Raw genomic sequence first — 20,711 nt, forward strand, 5'->3', positions numbered from 1 at the left:
GACAGATCACTATACACGTTATGCACAGGCGTTTCCTACCAAAGATCAAAGAGCCATTACCGTTGCAAAAGTCTTGTGGGAGAAGTACTTCGTACACTACGGTCTACCTGCACGAATACACTCTGATCAGGGCAGAGACTTTGAGAGTCGACTGATCAAGGAGCTGTTGTCCATGTTGGGGATTCGGAAGTCACGAACGTCTCCCTACCACCCGCAAGGTGATGCGCAACCGGAAAGATTCAACAGAACCCTTCTAGCAATGCTCGGTACCATGGACACTGCAAAGAAACAGTGTTGGAGCCAGCATATCACCCACCTGGTACACGCGTACAATTGTACAAGGAGTGATGCCACGGGGTACTCACCTTATTATCTCATGTTCGGGAGAGAAGCTAGACTGCCCATCGATGTCTGCTTTGGAATCTCGCCAAATGGTGAAAGTGAGTCCTCCTACCAACAGTATGTTTCACGGATGAGAAAAGAGTTGCAGGATGCATACAAACTTGCATCAGATGCAGCTACAAAAAATCATCTGAAGAACAAAGCACACTATGACCAACGCGTGAGAGATCTGCCTTTGGAGAAGGGAGACAGGGTTCTCATTCAGAATGTTGGAATAAAAGGCAAGCATAAACTGCAGGATCGTTGGAAATCTACGCCATATGTTGTAGTGGAGAAGTTGCCTAACCTGCCTGTTTATAAGGTAAAACCAGAACATGGACCAGGTGTACTCAAAACTCTCCATCGAGACCACCTGTTGCCCATTGGTTATATGGTCAGGATGCCTAATCCATCTGATGACACAAGACACATTAGGAGACCCGTAACCAGAGCACATCGTGCCCAGAAAAGTCAAGCAGTTAAACCGCCTGATCCATTTGAAGAAAGTGACACAGCATCATCAGATGAAATGTTTGAAGCTGTCCATAATCCTCGAAGTTTTGATGTGCAAGAGGTCAGGAGACAACTGGAAACGCCACATCAGACTTCGGAAGAGGATGACACTTCTGAGGAGGAACATTTTGAAGCAGCAGAAGGTCAACCAGTACGAGAAAGTGAAAACTCATCTGGAGATGATACACCTACTATGCTGGAATATGATGCTCAAGAGACAAATGAGTCTATGGGAGAGCAAGAGGAGGAACGAGAAACAAGTTCACCCTTTTCAAAGAGAACCCGAAGTGACAGTTCTCATAGAAGTACAAGAAATGAGAGTGAACAGTTCTCCACATCCCGAAAATCCCTGAGGAAACCAAAACCACCCTTGAGATTGACCTATGAAAAGCCAGGTCACCCATCTTGTGAGCCTGTTACCATCATGCACCATGGTATGGTCATTCAACTAAAATTAAACCCTCCAGACATCAGTGAACCAAAGGGATGTTCTAAGACATCGAAGAAGTTCTTAGAACGTGAAGAAGACCATCACCCTGTAAAGCTAAAGAGAAGTCAGAGGTGTGATGAGGACATCTACACGGTTAGAAGGGGGAGGGTGTAGCCCTGTCTGCAATTATTCGGGCTTGCAGTATAAAGAAAAAAAGTCTACTGTTATAAAAAAAATGGTTAAAATATAAATAGTTGATAAAAGGTTTAAAAATCATATGCTTGGGTACAAATGTATTTCATTTACAGTTAAGAGTCCAATAAATATAAGGGTTTCATGATTTAGAGTTCATTTTCTGTGCACAATAAATATGTTGGGGTGTAACCTAAGTTTATTTACCCATCTAATGTCAGTTATCTCAATATTGTATTGTCATTGGTTGTTGTGCTGACGAGCCAGTCAATGTCACTCTTCTCTGTTATGGGGGCGGGACGAGTGGTAAAGTTTGTGTGAATCTGTGGGAGCGGACACAGAAGCTAAGTCCGAAGAGAGAGATGTCGTAAGGCAAACGTGGTGTGGATTTTGCATCTAAGTGTATCGTTGAGGTCGACTACCCGTGGTCCTGATATTACTTATTTGTGATCTGCAAGAGGTAAATGAGACTGTGTGCCTTGACATTTGTACTGTAACTATTCGTTATAGTGATAAAATAGCGTGATATGTGATGCTAACTAGCGGCTTGCTAATTAGCGCAGCTTACCGCGTTATGTGCTGTGATGCCATGCTGTATGTTTAGCTCTGTGATTTTCAGTCAAAGCATGCTAATGCTAAATCGTTATGTGATAGCATTTGGTATTGTAGCTCAAGTGTTTTAATATGTTTAGAAGCCGAGGGACGCTCTGAAAGGAGAGGGAGAGAGAGGTTTCTGCCCGGATGGACCCTGCTGTTTTCTCACCCCTGGCTGTTTCCTCGCCCTGGCTGTTTCTCGCCCTGGCTGTTTTCTTACCCCTGACTGTCTTCACTACTGGTGAACTAACTGCCCGTTTCTGATTGCCCCACTAACAAACTCATTGGACTCGTGAGTACTAACTGGAACTAAAGTGCACGTATTTTGTTCATTGCTCAGTTTGAGTGAAGCGGCCATCAGTTTTAGGCCTCACCGCACCCGAACTTCGAATCAGGCCTGCAACAAGCACCGTGCTACAGGTGTAGTGTGGACAGGTTAAAGTGTGTGTGTGTGTGTGGGCCCACTGTTACAAATTCGGTTTAATTTGAGTAAGTGTGTAGTTTTAATCAAAGTTATTATCAAAGGTTGAAATTCATCCATTTTAAAGGTGTGAGCTGTTGTAACTGAAATAACAGTTGGCACCTAAGAAAAAGGTATTTTGTGTGGATAATCTTTTATTTATAATCCATGTAGTCACATTTACAGTATTTTTGTTTGTTTATTTGAATTCAATTCATTTTATAAAAGTAACTGTTTATTTTATTTCTTTTTGTCTAAATAAATACCCGGTGAGGGATAAATTTGTGTAAAATACAGTTGTGGTGGTCCTTATTAGTTAAATTAGAGGGTATCAGGTATCATTATTAGTAGCACTACGAACCCAGGCCCAGTCTCATTGTACTATATACTCTAGCTTTACCATAGCTACGTGGGACCTGGGTTACATACAGATATCTCAAAATTGTACTTAAGTACAGTAAAAAAGTATTTGTTCTTTCTTACTTCCCACCTCTGCTAATAATAAGGAAGCAGGACTGATTTTAAAAGTATTGTCTCAGCACAGAATTACATGTCAAACCTGTATGTGTGACTCACAGGTGCTTGCAGGTGGTTAGAGTCTTTCCCAGCTACCACTGGACAAGACAGAAGGTATGCTGTGGACCCCGTCTGCCACAGGGCTGGACGCTGGTTTAGCTCACTGTGTTGAGCAAGCATGTGGGCGCAGCACCCCCAGGCTTGAGTTCGACCCACGGCCCTTTGCCACGTCTTCTCCTCTGTCTTCCTCTGCTTTCCTGTCAGTTCTTCACTGTCCCTATCAATAAAGTAAAAAAAAATTTCACAGGGCTGACACAGAGAGACAGAGAACCATTCACACTAACATTCATGCCTACAGGCATTTAGGCTCACCAATCAACCTAACCCCACTAAGTTCCTGTCTTTGGATTGTGGGAGTAACCTGGAGAAAGTGGTGGGTGGCCAATGGGAGCCTCTTTACTGGGAGGTAAAGTTGTGTGGTTAGGGTTAACCATTATTCCACCGTGCTGGCCTAAACGTCAGTCCATAAATTAGAAAAATGTACTGAGTTAAACAGGCAAGCCATCAGGGCACGTCTCCTCTCCCTTATCGTAGTCCGGGTCTTCTCTCCCAGATCTCTCCATAGTTGCACTGCTTCAATCTTTGGGCTGAAGGTAAATTATGCCAGTAACAACTGTGATTACCACCTGATCTATTTTCCTCTTTTCTGATGTGTTATTCTCAATCATATACTCAACTTGATTATTTCCCACCATTGGCCCATTTTACAGGCACACATCTTGCTATAGTAAATAGAAAGTAATTAGAAAGTATTTTAACTTGTATGTATATAACTTGTATTTATTTACTTGTACTTTTTCACTGATAACAACCACAGTCTAGTGAATGTAAAATTGTGATCAACATAAAAAATGTGGAGTACTGTATTTGAGCTGGCTGAGCCAGTGATATCATTGAGTACATTATTGTTCCAATTGTAGAAAATTTGCACTGTGTTCTACAATAGCAATAGAATAGTTGGTTATTGTCATTGTATGAAGGAATTTCAGGTGCTCCACACCAGCTGTGTGGCTATAAAATATAAATGGTAAGATAGCAGGAATAATATTAAACAGGATATATACATAAAAAATATAAACATAAGAATAGGAATATATACAAAATAAGAGAAATATAAACAAAAGAAGACAAAGGCACACATTAGAAGAACAGGTTAGAAAGTCCTTGGAATAAGTGCAAAAGGACTTGGTCTGAGTGTAGAGACCGTGTGTGAGTGGCCTCAGTGATGATGGTTATATTTCTTCAGCTTGCTGTAAATTGTTGTATAGCTTTAATTTGGACCGTGATGCATAATTGTATTAATTTTTCTATCATGTCCCGAAGACACAAAGCCACTCCACCAACTGTTCCATATAAGTTTTGAGTGGGTCACTCAGCCTTGAGTGCTCAGTAAATTCATCATCAGCCACCCTTTATCTAATGCCATGCTATTCTGGTAAGTCATCTCAGAAGTTGCATGTAGTTGTTCAGAGAGCCCCTTCACTAGATCCCGAGGGTGATTCAGTAATCTCTATTGATTATAACAAAGAAAATTAATCTAATCTACAATGTTTTTTTTCTTTTAAATTGTCAGCCACCAAAAAAGGACTGACTGATGAGAAGTGGGCTACTGGAACAAGAAGGCATTGGTGGGCAAGAGACAAAAATAGGGCGCTGTTGGAGTGCGCTACACAAGTAGTAACCCCAGCAGAAGGGGTTACATGAATATGATGAGTGACCTAAGGAATCTTCGATATCCAACATCCACACTGACGGCAAAACAACTAGTAGCAAAGATGAACAGGAACATGACTCAATACATAAGCAGGGCACAGAAAGGCATTGGCAAGATCACCAGAGACACAAAACACCAGCTCCTGGTAGACAAAGCAGTCCCCTGAGACTGCAAGACTAGGCTGACCAACAAGAAGGCCTATGACTCAATGCCCCACACCGCATAGGCCTGAACCCCCTCAGTGAGATCATTGACAAGACTGGCTACAGATACTGACTACTGAATGGAGCAATTGTCAGCCACCTCCTGTACATGGATGGCATCAAGCTGTATGCCAGAAGTGAATGAGACATCGATTCACTGATCCAAAACACCAGGATATACAGCAATGACATGTAGCTATATCTATGAAGCGCCTTGAGGCGACTTTTGTTGTGATTTGGCGCTATATAAATGAAATTGAATTGGATAGAAATGTAGTCGGATAATAACAAACAGAGAGAAGGTAGTCAGAACTGAGGGGATCGAACTACCAGAAGGCAACATTGCATCCTGTGGGACTTCCAGATACAGACGGACAAAATGGTGGTGGCTAACCAACCGGACATAGTGGTGGTAGACAAACAGAAGGAGACGGCCGTAGTGATCGATGTAGCGGTTCCAAATGACAGCAGCATCAGGAAGAAGGAACACGAGAAGCTCGAGAAATACCAAGGGCTCAGAGCAAAGCTCAAGAACATGTGGAGGGTGAAGTTAACAGTGGTCCCAGTGGTAATCGGAGCACTTGGTGCAGTGACACCCAAGCTGGGCGAGTGGCTCCAGCAGATCCAACATTGGAGATCTCTGTCCACAAGAGCAATCCTAGGAACAGCTAAGATACTACACAGGACTTAAGCTCCCAGGCCTCTGTTAGAGGACCTGAACTTGGAGGACAGACCGCCTGCAGGGGAGAGCAGGGAATTGTATAATATACAAGCAGAGTCATTTGTGCTGGGCCCTTTAATTACTGAATGAATGTTTGATACCTGTGCTTCTATTCATTACACACATTTTAACAATAATAACTTAATCGCCATACTTCCAAGTGTAAAAAATGAATATTGTATATTATTTATATTTTTATTTAATTATTATATAAACAATGCACAAATATCTTATTTGAATGATTGCTGTCATATAGATGAGAGAAAGTGAGGATAAAACACAGAATGAGCTCATCTCAGCAGAGAGAGGCAGGCCAATACTGTGCTGTAAACTTATAGTGTAGTTTTCAGCTCTGACGCGGTCTGCTTTCTAGTTTTCTTTCCTCATGTTCAACAGTTAAAACCGTTACATAATTCACCACCACAAAGAATATAAATTGATTTATTGTGAATAAGATGACCAAAACAGAATTAGAATTTTACACAAAAGCATTGAATGTTTACGTGTTTCACAAAGCCCTGCTTTGCCCATTACTGATAGAATAGAATAGAATAAAATAAACCTTTATTATACCACAAATGAGAAATGTGGGTGTTACACAGCTCTTGTAGCAAGGGGAATATAAAATATAGAAGGAAGAAACAAGGTGGTCCTATTTACATAAGCAACTGAAATTCATATATGCAGATAATAATGTACAGAAATATGTATAAAAATAGTACAGAGTTGTGCACATAAGTGTGTGTGGGGCGTGGGGTTAATGATTCTGGTGAAATGGACAGTGAACAAACAAGCTGATGAGTGAGATAACCATGTTAAACTGTGTTACAGAGTCTGACAGCTGCTGGTAAGAATGGCCTGCGGTAGCGCTCCTTCCTACACTGCCTACATGCCTAATCAGATATTTACAGAGAAATACTCGGTAATGAATCCTTCAGGACGTTGTGTGGGTCTATATACACTGTTTTTGTTGTCACGTACATTTCAGATGGTCATCATCCCTCATGCCCTTTTTCCTTTCTGCGCAGTCCCCTGCCCAGTGTCCACGTCTGCCGCAGTTGTAGCAGCTTCCAGCCCTGTCCTTGGTTTGGCCAGGCCTGCCTCTACGCCCGGTAGAAATGAAATAGTTGTCTTGGCAAAGTGGTCTGTATTGCGGGATGCGGGATGGTGGCTATATCGACAGCAGACAACTTACTGCTAGGAGTAGAGATTGTTGTGGAAGAAATAGATGCAATGGGGAAATGGGTGTTGTCACGGTCCTGGGTCATGTGACCCAGTGTTTTGAGTTTCCCTGTATTTAGATATTCATTGTTTATGTTTAAGTTCCTTTAGTCATCTTAAGCTCCGTTGTTCAGTTATAGTTCTTTGTTTATAAGATCCCTTTATTTCATCACCACCGTGGTTAAGTCTCCTCTAACCTGTCACGTGTCATGTCTGCGTGTCCTGTGTTGTCAAGCTCATGTCATGCCTGTATTCCATTGTTCCTATTTTACTTTGAAAGTTATGTTTCTATGTTCATCGTGCTTGGTGTTACTTTTCCCTATGGTGTCATGATGTCATTCCAGTCAGCTGGTCTCAGAGTTCTTACTAATCAGGTTCAGGTTCATGTTCCTGTTCAGTTCCATGTCCATGTCTTTTGTTGCAGTTTTCATATTTATTTAGTAGGGGTGCAACAATACAGATCCACTGAGCACTCAACACAGACAGCATCGTCAGAAGAAAAGTTGATAAAATAAATTAAAAGATTTTGTATTGTTCGATACATATGCGTACCGAACCGAAAGCACTGTATCAAACGGTTTAATATCGATACATGCGCTCGACTACTCCGCCTAGGCTGCACTGTCGAGTGCAGATCCACTGAGCGCAGCACAAGCTAGCAAGACAGAAGCTAAGCTCGTTGCAACATGGCAACTTCCTCAACGCTACCCCAAATTGGACCTCCCCCACCCTCATTCAGATCTGGCGTTTGGAACTATTTTGGTTTTCATGTGACGTATGACCCTGAAGATAAGCGCGTCATGAACAAAAGTAAAACAGTATGTCGGATGTGCCACGCAATGCTCAATTGGTGGGAACTACTGCTTTAGCGCAGTTAGCTTGTTAACGTGTTGATGCCGTCCAGCCTCACGCACTGGGCGATCCGCGGTAGCTCGTTAACGGAGATTTGCCGTGTTATGGCGTTAATGTCATTTTATGAGATTAGCGCTGACAGCACTAGTGGGAACACAACGAATATGACTGCACATTTACTCCGACAGCATCCTAGTGCAAAGACAAGTGGAAGCAGACAAAAACAACAAGCACGCATGCTACAAACTTTACCCGAGTCATTTAGACAGCCGTTAGCACATGATTCTCCTTATGGGGACCTGATATGTTTAATATGCTGCTGAGAATATAGCCCAGAAGAAGCGTATAGTATAGCTTTTATTTTGGAAAGAGCCATTTCTCTGTAATAAACTCTCTTTTCCAAAGATGAGTGATTTCTCGATCAGATAGATTTAATTGTTTTAATTATTTTTTTGTTGTTTCAGCAACATTACATTTAAAAACTGTACTTTTGAGTTAAAATATATATTTATAATTTTAATAAATGACAAATTAAAAAGGCATGAACATTTTTTTGTATCGAAAAAATATCAAACCAACCAACCAAAGTATCGAACTGAACCGTGAATTTTGTGTATCGTTGCACCCCTAGTATTTAGTTATCTCCCAGTTTAGGTGTCAGGTTAGGTTTTGCCCAGTTCGCTCTTGGTTTGTTTTTGTGTTCACATTTTGTCAAGCCAAATAAACGGCTCGCCTTTTGTTTAATCTTAGTTCCATCTCCTACCGTGTCTGCATTCGGATCTCAGTATTCACTCAAAACGTATGCACTGTCATGGTCGGCTCCATGACAGGTGTTTGTTCCTCTGTTTTTAAGAGGGTTGCTGATGGCTGTTCTCTGCAACAGTATGGGGCAAGATGTAGACTTAGGCCTGGGGGGGCTTGAGTAATCATCTTGCAGCCTCACATAGATTTTTCTCTCTATTTTAGTTTGCTCATGTTTTTCAGCTTTTTCTAATTACATGTGCTCATCCATATTTATCTAACTTGCTCTCACTTTTGCTGCTTTATCCTTTATTTTCCCCACTGTTTACATTTCCAATCATCTGTCTCCTCAAACCTGAACTGTGTTTGCCATAAGGGAAGAAGCACAACTTCCCCCCATTTTTTTTGTAATTTTATTTTTGTTTTAGTTTATTTTAGTTTTATTTTATTGTCTACTTTTTGAGTCACCACACTATTTCAGCTTCTGTTTATGTATTTTATTTTATGTATTTATTTAATTTTTATTTATTTTAGGATAGAGTTAAGAACGTCCTAAAGCCACCAAGAGAAACATGTTTTTAACCTGGTTACATTTCAACTGACTTTTTTTTACTGAGTGAATGAACAAAATAATAAAAGAGGAAAAGCAGAATAGAATAAAATAGAATGGCTGCTTATTGTGCGTGCTCCACACCAACTGTGCAGCTATAAAATATAAATAGTAAGATAGCAGGAATAAATATCAAACAGGAGATATATATATATATATAAACAAAATAGATATATACAGACAGGAGGAATATAAACAAAACAAGACAAAGGCACACATTAGAAGAACAGGTTAGAAAGTCCTTGGAAGCAGTGCAAAAGGACTTGGTCTGAGTCTGTGTGTGAGTGGCCTCAGTGATGATGGTTACTCAGACCATGGGTCAGATAGGTGAGCAGGGTGGGTGAGGGGGGTAGTATTTGTTAACAGTGTGAATGGAGCAGCAGCTGTTAGTGGGTCTGCAGGTGTGGGACCTGATTGACCTGAGGCTGATCATTTATCAGTCATTTGTTCATTATGTGCTCACAATAAAACAATCTATGTAGAGACAGTGGCACTCGAGTATAGACTATATTTGTTCTTTTTCAACTGAGCCACAGTATGTAGACTCATACCACTTCATATTCATTTTTGTGACTTTTGATTGAGAAACATTTTAAAAAAACAAGCAAAAAAAAAACCAAACAAAAAAACATTGGTGGTAGACATCTTGTAGTTCCCCATATATTGTTCCCATTTCTTACATAAGCTAGAACAACAGAAATATTGGTTGCATAATTCTAGAAGACAAAAAAGATACGTCACGTACAACTGTAAAAGAAAAAAGTCATTAAAGAGCTCAGAAGGGTTAAATATGAAATGTTTTCATATTGTTTGACCTTGGATGAATTTGTGATTGTATGTAGAACAAAAACATTAATCTAGATATCAAAATAACATTTTTTTTTAAGTGAATACAATGAAGAATTAAAGATAAATGTAAAAGAAATGTGAGTAAAAAGCCATGACAAGTAAGCCATTCATATGGCTTGCCTGACACACCCACCTGAGCTACCGAACCAAAAAGCTCCGCCTCAGTCTTTATATCTTGAGGCTAACTTCAGGCTATAAAAAGAAGGATCAAACTGTAACAAGCGCACACTCTTTAAGTTTGCTTGGTGATCTCCTTTACAAGTAAAGTTAGCTTAATGCTTTAATTATTGAGAACACAGCATTGTTTCATTCGAAAGCATTGTTGAGCTTTTCTCTAACTTGCGACCTGTAAATCTCGAGCAGAACCATGGCAGGAGACCGGTCAGATCATCGGGTGCTGCAGTATGAACAAAGTCTTGTAAGTTTTCACTTGTCACCATATGAACTTTGTGCACTTTTCCCACAGTGCATCCACTTATGAGTAAAACATGAGTAAAGTGTGATCAAAGCTGGACTAGAGATGTAATGAGTGAATTGTGGTGCGTAACTTATGAAAAATAAGTATATGCATGTACTTTTTGTCTGTGTGATTCTGACAACTTTTCTGGGTGATTGTATGTTTGAAAAAATATAAGTTTTAAATGATGTTCTACCTCTGGCTTTCAAGTAAAACGTCTGTGGAGCCATTTTGTCCATTTTTTCAGATTAACTGGTCTTTGATTAACTAGTGAGAGTGAAATGGATCAAAGGCATAACATCCAAAATGGCACAAGAGCCAGAAGAAACAAGAGTCCTTCTACATTAGAGAGTATGCATATATCCATACCTTAAAATGGACATTAATATCTTTAGGGCTAGGTTCTATCTTCTGAACCAAAAGCCCAACTTTGTTTAAGCAGCATATATTTTTCTTATGAAATCAGTTTTAGCCCTGCAAATATTCCTTTATTCATTTTTACTTTAATAGATTATCTAAATAATTTGATTGAAATAGGTAATGTTTCTAAAAAGTTTTCTAGAACTGGGTATGCCGTGGAAATACAGTACTTGCCATTCTTGCAAAATACACATGAACCTGTTGACATCAACTATGCAGCAATTTCATTTCCAGCAAGTGTCTCACAGCCTACGTTGTTGGTGCGGTGACATTAAAAATGATTTTTAGCAAACCAAAGCAAAAAAGTGGTTCTCAAAAATGTAAAGAGACAAGAGAGCAGGATGAGGATACCACCAGGTGTACGGATCTGAGCAGTGTTGCAAGGCCCAACGTTACAAAGTTCTGATTGGCAAGCAGTAGCAAACTTTGTGTTTTTGTAAAGGACTAAAACGTTGCGCTGTTCATGTTGAAAATATGCACTCGTATTTTATTACATGCATGCGATATGTCGACAAGTTGGTAAATTGGAAATGACTGTTGAATGAGGAATTCTAGAAATCAGTTTGTTAGCAAGACTCAACCTGTTTTAGGCGTGTGGTAGCCTATTTGAAGAAGACTGTGTGAGTTTAAGAGCATAAGAGTAACTAAAGGTGTCCGTTCACGCAACCTCTGACTGAGGTGCTGATAAAAAGCATGAATGATGACAACTGCTATATCTTATTTATGCTCTTACAGTGTGAATGTAAGTGAGACAGAGAATGAGAGCGAGAATGTAAGATGGCGTGATTGCTCCTGTACAATGTGGCAGAGAGGGGCCCCAAAAAATATCTGCCCGGGCCCCAGAGACAGTTATGTCACAGAGTTTTCACTGTGGACTTGCTTTTCGGGAGCTGAAAAACAAAAGAAAAAAACATTGTGAACATATTTTCTTTAAAGAAATTTCAAGTTATATAGCTGTGACTGCAGCTACAGCACCAATGCCCGCTCATAATTTCACCAAAGCTAATTAAATCTTTGCAAAATGTTTTTGATGACACTAACACTGTTCACACACACTGTTATGTAATTTGAAGATTGTCATACAATTTATATTATCTGCACTCAAAGGGACTGGATGCTGGTCCATTAGTGTTGCTGTGTACTCACTGGGCACCAGTGTTGGGTAAGTTACTTTAAAGTAGTAACTTAGTTACATTACTAGTTACTTCTATCAAAAGTAACTCAGTTACTTCAAGTTACTCATTACTTTCAGAGTAACTAGTTACTAGGGAAAGTAACTTTGGTTTTACTCAGAATTCTCTTGTTAATGTGTTGCTTCCATAACTGGATACTAGAGCAGGGCGATATGACCAAAAATATTTATCACGATATACATTTGAAAATTTGCGATAACGATATAACTGACGATATAATTGACACTAGACAAAATACTTTACAACTCCACAACTTTATTAGTGAAAAAAAACCATCAATGTATTTTCACTTAAACAAGCAGCTGTTTTTTATGTGCATAAAAGTTATATAAAAATGTAACAGTGCTAATTCCTTGCTGACAGTTTAACCAGAATTTCTTTCCAGTGGAAACTGGTCGACATATCCTCAGCATAACCATGTATAATATCCACAAAACTTAAAAAGAGGTTATACACACACAGACAATACGGTAATATTATGTTGAAGCACAGTACGTATCACTCCGCGAGGCTCCGCCTACAATAGCCGTAATGCTCCGACAATCCATCAAGCGGTGCGGCTTCGTAGCTTAGCAAAGTCGTACTGAAACATTTGACAGATTTTCGAGCGCCGTGTACATAAAATCGTTTCGAGGTCAGTAAACACAACCAGAGTTCATACATAAGGCACACGGGATTATAAGGCGCTCTGTCGACTTTCAGAAAAATCAAAGGATTGATTTTAAGTGTGCCGTATTTTCCAAACAACACGGTAATAACGACGGCCCGCAAGCATGCGCTACCAAAAATAGTGCTTTGTTGTGTATCTGACGGACGAAAGCTAAACCAGTTCCACACCAGTGAAGTTGCAGCATTTTTACAAACCAGTTCTGGTTCATCCGTTTCATTCATCGATCCACTTTCGCTCTTCTCATTCTGCGTCGCCGCCATGTGCGTATGTAAACAAAGGCACTGCACATGCGCGTTTTACCCATATTCTATCGCGATATGTCATTTTCCTATTGTTGCCCAAAATTATACCGGTATTACCGTGAACGGTATGATATAGCCCAGCCCTACTGGATACCCAGCCAGACTGCCAGTCTTCTAGCTTGCCTACTTGCCACAAGTGCACTGTGCCACCTACCAATAGAAAGGAAAAAAATAATGTGCACACTTCCACGAGAGAAATCCCACGTCTGGACCGTCGTTGACCGCCGCCATGATTCTAGCCTGCTTTTTACATCCAACACAAAAACTGCAGTCGTGGTGCTTTCGATTGTACTCAGAACTCGGAAATTCTGCCTTCTGAATAGGAAGATGTAGGCAACACCAGACTGCAGATGAGCTGCTTACAGGGCTGGGCTGGGACAAAAAAAAAAAATCGTCCTAGGGAATTTGACTAGAGACCGGCCCACCATTATAGGAAAAATCATAAAGCCTTTGAATGAAAACAAACGCTGCTGTGACAGTGATGTACACTGTTCTGATGGTATATATGTATCAATCTATCAATTGTTTGTTGTAAGATTCAGATAATTATTTTTTAAAAGCGAGATATTTTAAATGAGAATAAGAAAGAAAAGTATTTCTTTGTGCCCCCCTCTCCCTGTTAATGCCCTACCTGCCCCCCTGGCAACACTTTGCTAGATCCGCCCCTGCACAGTTACCAGCTGTCAGCTACTTAGAAAAGGATCCTGGTGTTATTTGTCTCTCAGAAACAGTTCATAACTTCAACTCATTCCTGTCACCTAAAAGGTAAACCTGTTTGTCTATCACCTGTTCAGCTCTGATGATCCAGTAAGGACATCTCCTGGTTTCATCTTCATGTTTCCCTCTCACCACATATCAGAGCGTTCTCACTCCCGAGGCGTAACATGTCGACGTTTTGTCACGTCCCGCGGCGTTCCTGAGGAACGCAAAAGGAGACCTTCGGCGTTCTTATGGTACGCGGCGGGTTATGGCTGGAATCCAGTGCAATGACGCTCCCGCGGTAATAGACGTTCCAGCCCTGTATTCCAGCCCTAAACCTAACCTTATCCCTAGCCCTGACCATAACCTTATTCCTGACCTTAACCAGGACTATAATGATGTTAAATAGCGTGTTTCTAAGCGATTTGAAGAAAAAGAGCAAACATGTGTAGATTCAGTCCAGACGGTTCTCATATTTCCTCTTTTTTCCGAGGTCGTCATTTAGGAACGTGGTGGGTAGCCGAAAACGATTTGGTGACGATTTGTCACCTAGCGTAAAATGTTACGCTTTGGGAGTGAGAACGGGTTGCACATATCCAAACCGACATCATGACCAGCAGCTTTACAGCTGTGGCTCCAGCAAACATCAGCTGATAGTAGAAAGTAATATTAAATAACAGCTGATCAAGCTTAAACGTGCTGCTATTGTTTAGCGCGACATCCGCTGGTTTCCTCTTTGCAAAGTAGGCGATAAATAAACAAGAGAGAAAAGCCGATCAGCTGATCATTGATCAGTTTCATGATTGAAGTAGAAACAGGAGAGGGAGGGAGGGGAGAGAATGAGAGGAGAAGAGGCAGCTGTGCAGCGTAAACACAGAATAACTCCAGCTTTGTGTCTTTTTCATTGTAGCTGAAGTCCAGGACAAAATGTTCCTTTTCACCTCAATACGAAACCCGTAATATTTTCTCTGAATACCAGGCGATTCTGTTTTTTACGGGACGGTTGGCAACTCTAATAATTAACCTACGAACAAAATAAAGTTCAACATCAGTAACATAGCACCCACCCAGCTGTATAGAAACTCCGTCATGCTAGCTAGTACGCAGTACGAAAAAGTCGGCATAACAAAAATAAACTCCACCTAAACTTGATTTATATGTGACTCAGATACACTGCAGGTCATAACTTCTTACCTGGAGTTCAGTTCACCTGACACTCTCGGACCAGCGGCTGCTTCGGGTTTCTCCTCTTGCCTCCCTTTTCCTTCATCCACCTGCTGGCTTCCACCACTTGCTAATGTTATTGAATCTGTGGAAGCTCCGCGATGCCACCACACGAAGTAACGAATAACGAGCCTATTTAAATCCCAGTAACGAGTAACGCATTCCTGGTTTTGGCATAATAACTAGTTACCGTGCTCGTTACCACAATAATAACGTAGTTACTGTAACGCATTACTTAATAACGCGTTAGTCCCAACACTGCTGGGCACACATCTGGACCTGTTTAGCTAATAATATGCATTTTATGTTCAGTACATCATGTGCTCTGCTGCTCACTTATAAATAAACAAAACAGATACAATGTTAACATGAATTTATTTTCCTAGATTATTTCTTTCTTCAAAAACCACTTAGGAATCAATGTGCTACTGTTGGAGTATTTATTACTGCTGCAGTATGTTTATAGAAAAATTATAGACTTCAAATGAACAATGTAAATATGTAACCACATAATAGTAAAAAAAAGAAAAGAAAAGACTCTTAGCTAGAAGCCAAATCCCTTTTAAATTGTGTCAACTCTGTCTTGTCTTTTAAATGTTGGCCTATTCTTCACCTCTCCTGCTCTTTTATCACTCTGTGACACACTGAAGTCCCCAAGTGCAAGTCGATATCTGTTATAAGCGTCTTCTGCAGATGGGTTTCCAATTATGCAATTCCCAGTTAGTAGTTCACTTTTTCTATGTAATTAAAAGCACCACTTTATAATCAGTCAGCTTATGCAGAGATTGCACTACAGTTCCCATCTTTCTAGCTCAGTGAATGTGACCCACAGCAAAAACTGCATCGAGCCATTGGTCTGATGCCTTACACAGACATTTCCAGGTATAAGATAGGACATTAAGAAATGGTTTATATTCTAAATCGGTCATGTCTACACAATTCCAAATCCATTGAATCAAGTTGCAATTGGCACTCATTTTTCATACATGACTGAGCCTCCTGGAATTTTACTGAACTTAGTGACAAAACTTATGTGGTAATAGCGGCTAACCTTGATATAAACAGGACTTGCACAAGACTTCTCAGCTTGTAGTGAGGAGAAAAAGCAGGAGTCAACTTTTTTCCTGACACGAATGTAACAATAGACACAATGGGACCTGAGTCAACAAGCAAATGTGACTCAAAGCTTCTTTGAACTAAATGACCTGAGTATGTTTGTGGTTAAAACACACTCATGGATGAGTGTGTGTGTGTGTACCATGTTTATATATCTGTGGGGACTATGTGGTTTTAGTGTCAGGGCTACAGTTAGGTTAGGGTTAGGCATTCATTGTTGATGGTTAGGGTTAAGGTAGGTGGGTAAGGAAAGCATTATGTGAATTAGATGTCCCCAACAAGATATGAAAACACAACTTTGTGTGTGTGTTATTTAACGTGCATGCTGTGTCCTGTATGTTATCAAGGGAAACCTCTCTGTGAAGGAGCAGAACCCACTTTCCAAAAATGTGTAACCTGCTTAACAGGTACAGTACTTCGTTTCTGTCCGAAGTATAGAATCTAAGTACTTTAAATCTCTGCATTCAGTTGTTGAAACAAGCCAAACTAACACACAATGCAACCATGACAGCCACAGAGTAAATGGGAAAGTTCTATATATCCTTTTGCCACACCAGCCAATACTTGGTTTCATATTCAATGTTCCCATGCACAACCACTCACAAACAGGGTTGTAGTGAGTTTTACACACTTGTGAAACTTAAATCTATTAAGTTTTGACTAAATTACCTGAATTGTCATTATAAATTTCAGGCAACCCTGGTTTGAGCATTATAGACAAATTTGAACATAAGTCAGATCTGTATTGTCAGGACAATGAGTGAACTGCAATATAAAGTACTGTGCAAAGGTCATGATCGATCCTTCATGTTTTTGTTTTTCTGCTTTCTAGGAGCCAGACTGTAACGAGTTCAAGGAAAAACGTGCTCTGTAATTCAACTACCACAAAATATTTCATAGGAAAATATTTATTATGAGCCTGCTGGATGGTTATGAAATTTATGGTTCTTTGGGGTTCTTAGAGGTTGGATTATTTTTAGCAGAGAAAGCATGTGGGGGAATATTACACAAATAATGCCTGGAGCAGGCTCTGACTCAGGCCCTTAGTGATCCTGCAGCTACTGTACCACTTTCACTATATTACATTTTCAAATAGTTACACAGTTATGGTTCTTGTTATTTAGGCTGGTGAAGTGTTACACCTTAACCACCACAATCAACTATAGCTCCTTGTTCACTGACACCAGTAAATACATTACACCAATTGACTTACATCTGATAGCTCAGCACAACTTCTATGCATTAATTGGAATGTCTCATATAAGGACACATTATGTAAGCTGCTTCAGGATGCCCTTATATGCTGCATATGTGTATGTCATTTTGCAACCCAGCTTTGATTCAATATTCAATATGCTTTCCTGTGGAAAGTTTTGGGACCACCTACACATCCATGTAAAGGAGACCTCCTACCCCTACGCAGGCGCGGTCCTAGCCTGTTTGGTGCCCTGGTTGAACACTCCCTCTCAAAGACTCATCTGCTTACCTGCATCTTTTGCCCGTTTCTCCTCTTCTTTTCTCTTTTTTCTAAACTGAGGACCTGATTGCTTTGACCTTTTCTTGTCCATCTTTCATCAGTGATTTTGCACTCCAGTATCAACACCCAACCCCACAACATACACTAATAGACTAATAGGCCTACACCTTGTATAGGGTTTCTTTTTTTCTGGGATTTCACACAACCCAGGAAAAATAATTGATACATAATGGGCTTGGATTTACAGCATTATGAATGAAATGTGGTCTATTTGGAAGCAGCCCGCCCCTCCCCTGTTGACAGGTTGTGTGTGAGACTTCAGCAGCAGCAGCAGGCGCAGCGAGGGCCCTCGTGCCCACTTTTCAGTTATATGTGTGTGATAGAATTTAGAAAACACATTAGTGCAAATTATAAGTCTGTATCATAATGTCTTCAGTGTTTGTGTTTGTTGTAGGGCTGTCAATGTTAACACGTTAACGCCGTCATCGCGATTAATGTGATTACAATTTTTAACACAATCAACCTATCTGCAGCACAGAAGGGACAAACTTTGGACAAACTGCCTGAAATGCGTTGACAGAGACATTTCAGAGATTTTGAGTCATTCTGCGCTCCAAATGGTTTAATTGTGTTAAAAATTGTAATCGCGTTAATCATGATGACAGCATTAACGTTGACAGCCCTAGTTTGTTGGTTTATTTTAGTTTAGTTTTGTGAGCTGGTTATTAGATGCCGCTCCAGCCAGAGAATGCCGCCCCGCTCTCTCCTTCCTGTGTGGCAAGCAGCAGGGGCACCTCGCAAACAGAGGGTGCCTTTACTCTCCGCAAAAGAAAACGGTTCGGTGCCTATGCAGTCCTCAAAATGCTTTGGCATGATGTCAGGGCAACATGGGTGCGAGCAACTTTTTTTTGCTGATGCCCATGATGCCGCCCCCACCACGATACCGCCCCGGGCAACGGCTTATGTCGCCCATATCAAAAACCGCCACTGCCCCTATGCACGGGGGGCCAAATATGGATTTTTGCAGATGGAAATGAATTCAGACAAGAAGTCAGAAGAAAGATACAATTCTGATTTACATCACACCGCCCATGTTTGGGACATGTTTAATGTGTTTGTTTTTTGAAAGCTAAATGGATGCCGGTGTTTTTTCTCAGATGTATGGGCGCTACACCCAGGAGCTCGGGGTGTATGCCAAAGAGGAGGCCACTTGGCTGAAGGAAAGTGGGGAGAAGGTCAGTCAGCGAAGCCGGACACTGGAACACGACAATGGACGCTGTGCCAAGTGTAAGAGTCAAACCACACAGCCAGCATGGAATATGAAGGACAAGCAGCAAGTGTTATTATTCCTGTTTCTGAAATTAGTGCTCGTTTCGTTATTTTATAGAAAACCTTCTTACCATTTCTAACCATGTGATGGACAAACGCCTATTCACACCACAATGAACAAAATTAGTTTAAAGAAAAGAAGTGCCGTGATACAGATTTTCTAAACCCTATTAAAATTTGGACCTTTTTATCTTTCACAAAAGTGTTCACACAGTCTAAATTCCTGTAGCGGTAGAGAGCAGAGTCACCATAGCAATTTGTATATGGTAGAAATCCACACCGTGTAGCTTGCCATTTGAATATTGGCATTACCACTGAATGAGGCTCAAGACTTAACTGTTCAGGTTTGCTTTTTGACCATTGAACTGAGCCTCCTGTAGTACTGAAAACATCACTGAACATGGTCATGTTTTACTGTAGTTTGGCCATTTGCACACTGACTGGATGGCTCTCAGACTGAACCAAAAACCCCACTGACAGCTCTAGTATGGAACAATTCCATTGTTATCAAATATGCATTACATGGTCATATGGGATTTTAAGTGGTAGAAAAACACAAAGGATTATTAACCAGTCTTTGACGATGGCACAGCTCAGGGCAATCATTTCTTTTGTGAGTCCAGTTCAGAGAAAAAATACAAAGAGTACACACTCCATGAATTGCTCAGAATCCAAGCCTTGAGAGAAATTGTTTGAACATTAGCTTTCCATTAAAAATGTAATACTACAATCACTTTGATGTCTCTAAACGAAACCCTGTGCCTTAGGTGTTGCTTGGGAAGCATTGATCCTACTGAACAGTCAGATAAAGAAGCTAAACAATATCTGCAGTGTCAGGCAATCATGGCAAAAGCATTCCTTGCAGCGTTTCATACAAATGATCCACTGCCTTTCTTACCTTACTATTGGTGTTGTCAGGTAGCTACAGTAACGAGATTATGTAGGACTAAATGGGATGCATTGAAGGATAAAACAAACACAAGTTGGAAAGTCTCTGATGTTCAAGTGGAATCTCCAAGGCACACATAGACTGTCAGTTTTAGTCTGAGAGTCGACAGCTTTGACAGTTCTAATCATGGTGAAGCTTTAGTGATACAGATGTTTGTCTAAATCCAGTATGCATGGATTGAGTTGGATTTCACGCCCAATTCATCTGAGTCACCTACAGATGAGTTTGAACTCAGGATAAATTTCTGTCAGTGATCATTTTTCCACTTGTCCATCCATCCATTCTCTTCCACTTATACTTGTCAAGGTCGCAGGAGGGCTGGAGCCTATCCCAGCTGTCATAGGACGAGAGGCAGTGTATACCCTGGACAGGCTGTACCCTGAGTCTGTCGCAGGCCAAACATAGACAGGCAGACTAACCATTCACACCTAGGGGCAATTAGGAATTAGCATTTATTACCAATTACTGTGGGAGGAAGCCGGAGTACTTGAAGGGAACCAACGCAAACACGGGGAGAACATGCAAAATCCATACGAAGAGCCCCTGACTAGGTGGCTCCAACTAAGAACCACGCCACTGTGCTGCCCCTATTCACACCAACCCTATCCGTGTCCTCCTTCAGAGCATCTATGAACCTCCTCTGTGATCTTGCTCCCGTCCTACTGCATGGCAACTCCATGTTTGTCCTTTATCTTTCCTGTAAGCATGGCCCGACCATCTCAGCCTAGAGTCTCAACCTTGTCTCCAAACTGCTCAACCTGAGCAGTCTCTCTGTTGTAGTTAATTCTAATTCTATCCATCCTGCTTACTCCCAAAGA

At 40.8% G+C, this 20,711-nt stretch overlaps 1 protein-coding gene across 3 annotated transcripts in view; it reads left to right on the forward strand.

Moving 5' to 3' along the window:
• Nucleotides 1-10,249: 10,249 nt before the first annotated feature.
• Nucleotides 10,250-20,711, forward strand: part of LOC120718027 (chloride channel protein 2-like) — a 53,181-nt gene continuing 42,719 nt past the window's right edge. The window contains exons 1-3 of one of the 3 annotated variants that reach the window (XM_040006335.1): nt 10,250-10,318; nt 10,421-10,475; nt 18,773-18,902. In XM_040006335.1, coding sequence (XP_039862269.1) covers nt 10,425-10,475; nt 18,773-18,902 — 181 coding nt within the window. In that variant the 5' untranslated portion in view covers nt 10,250-10,318; nt 10,421-10,424. The other 2 variants (XM_040006334.1, XM_040006336.1) reach the window with 2 other exon arrangements.

Source organism: Simochromis diagramma, unplaced genomic scaffold (assembly GCF_900408965.1).
Source record: "Simochromis diagramma unplaced genomic scaffold, fSimDia1.1 OVJJ01000024.1, whole genome shotgun sequence".
Lineage (NCBI taxonomy): Eukaryota > Metazoa > Chordata > Actinopteri > Cichliformes > Cichlidae > Simochromis > Simochromis diagramma.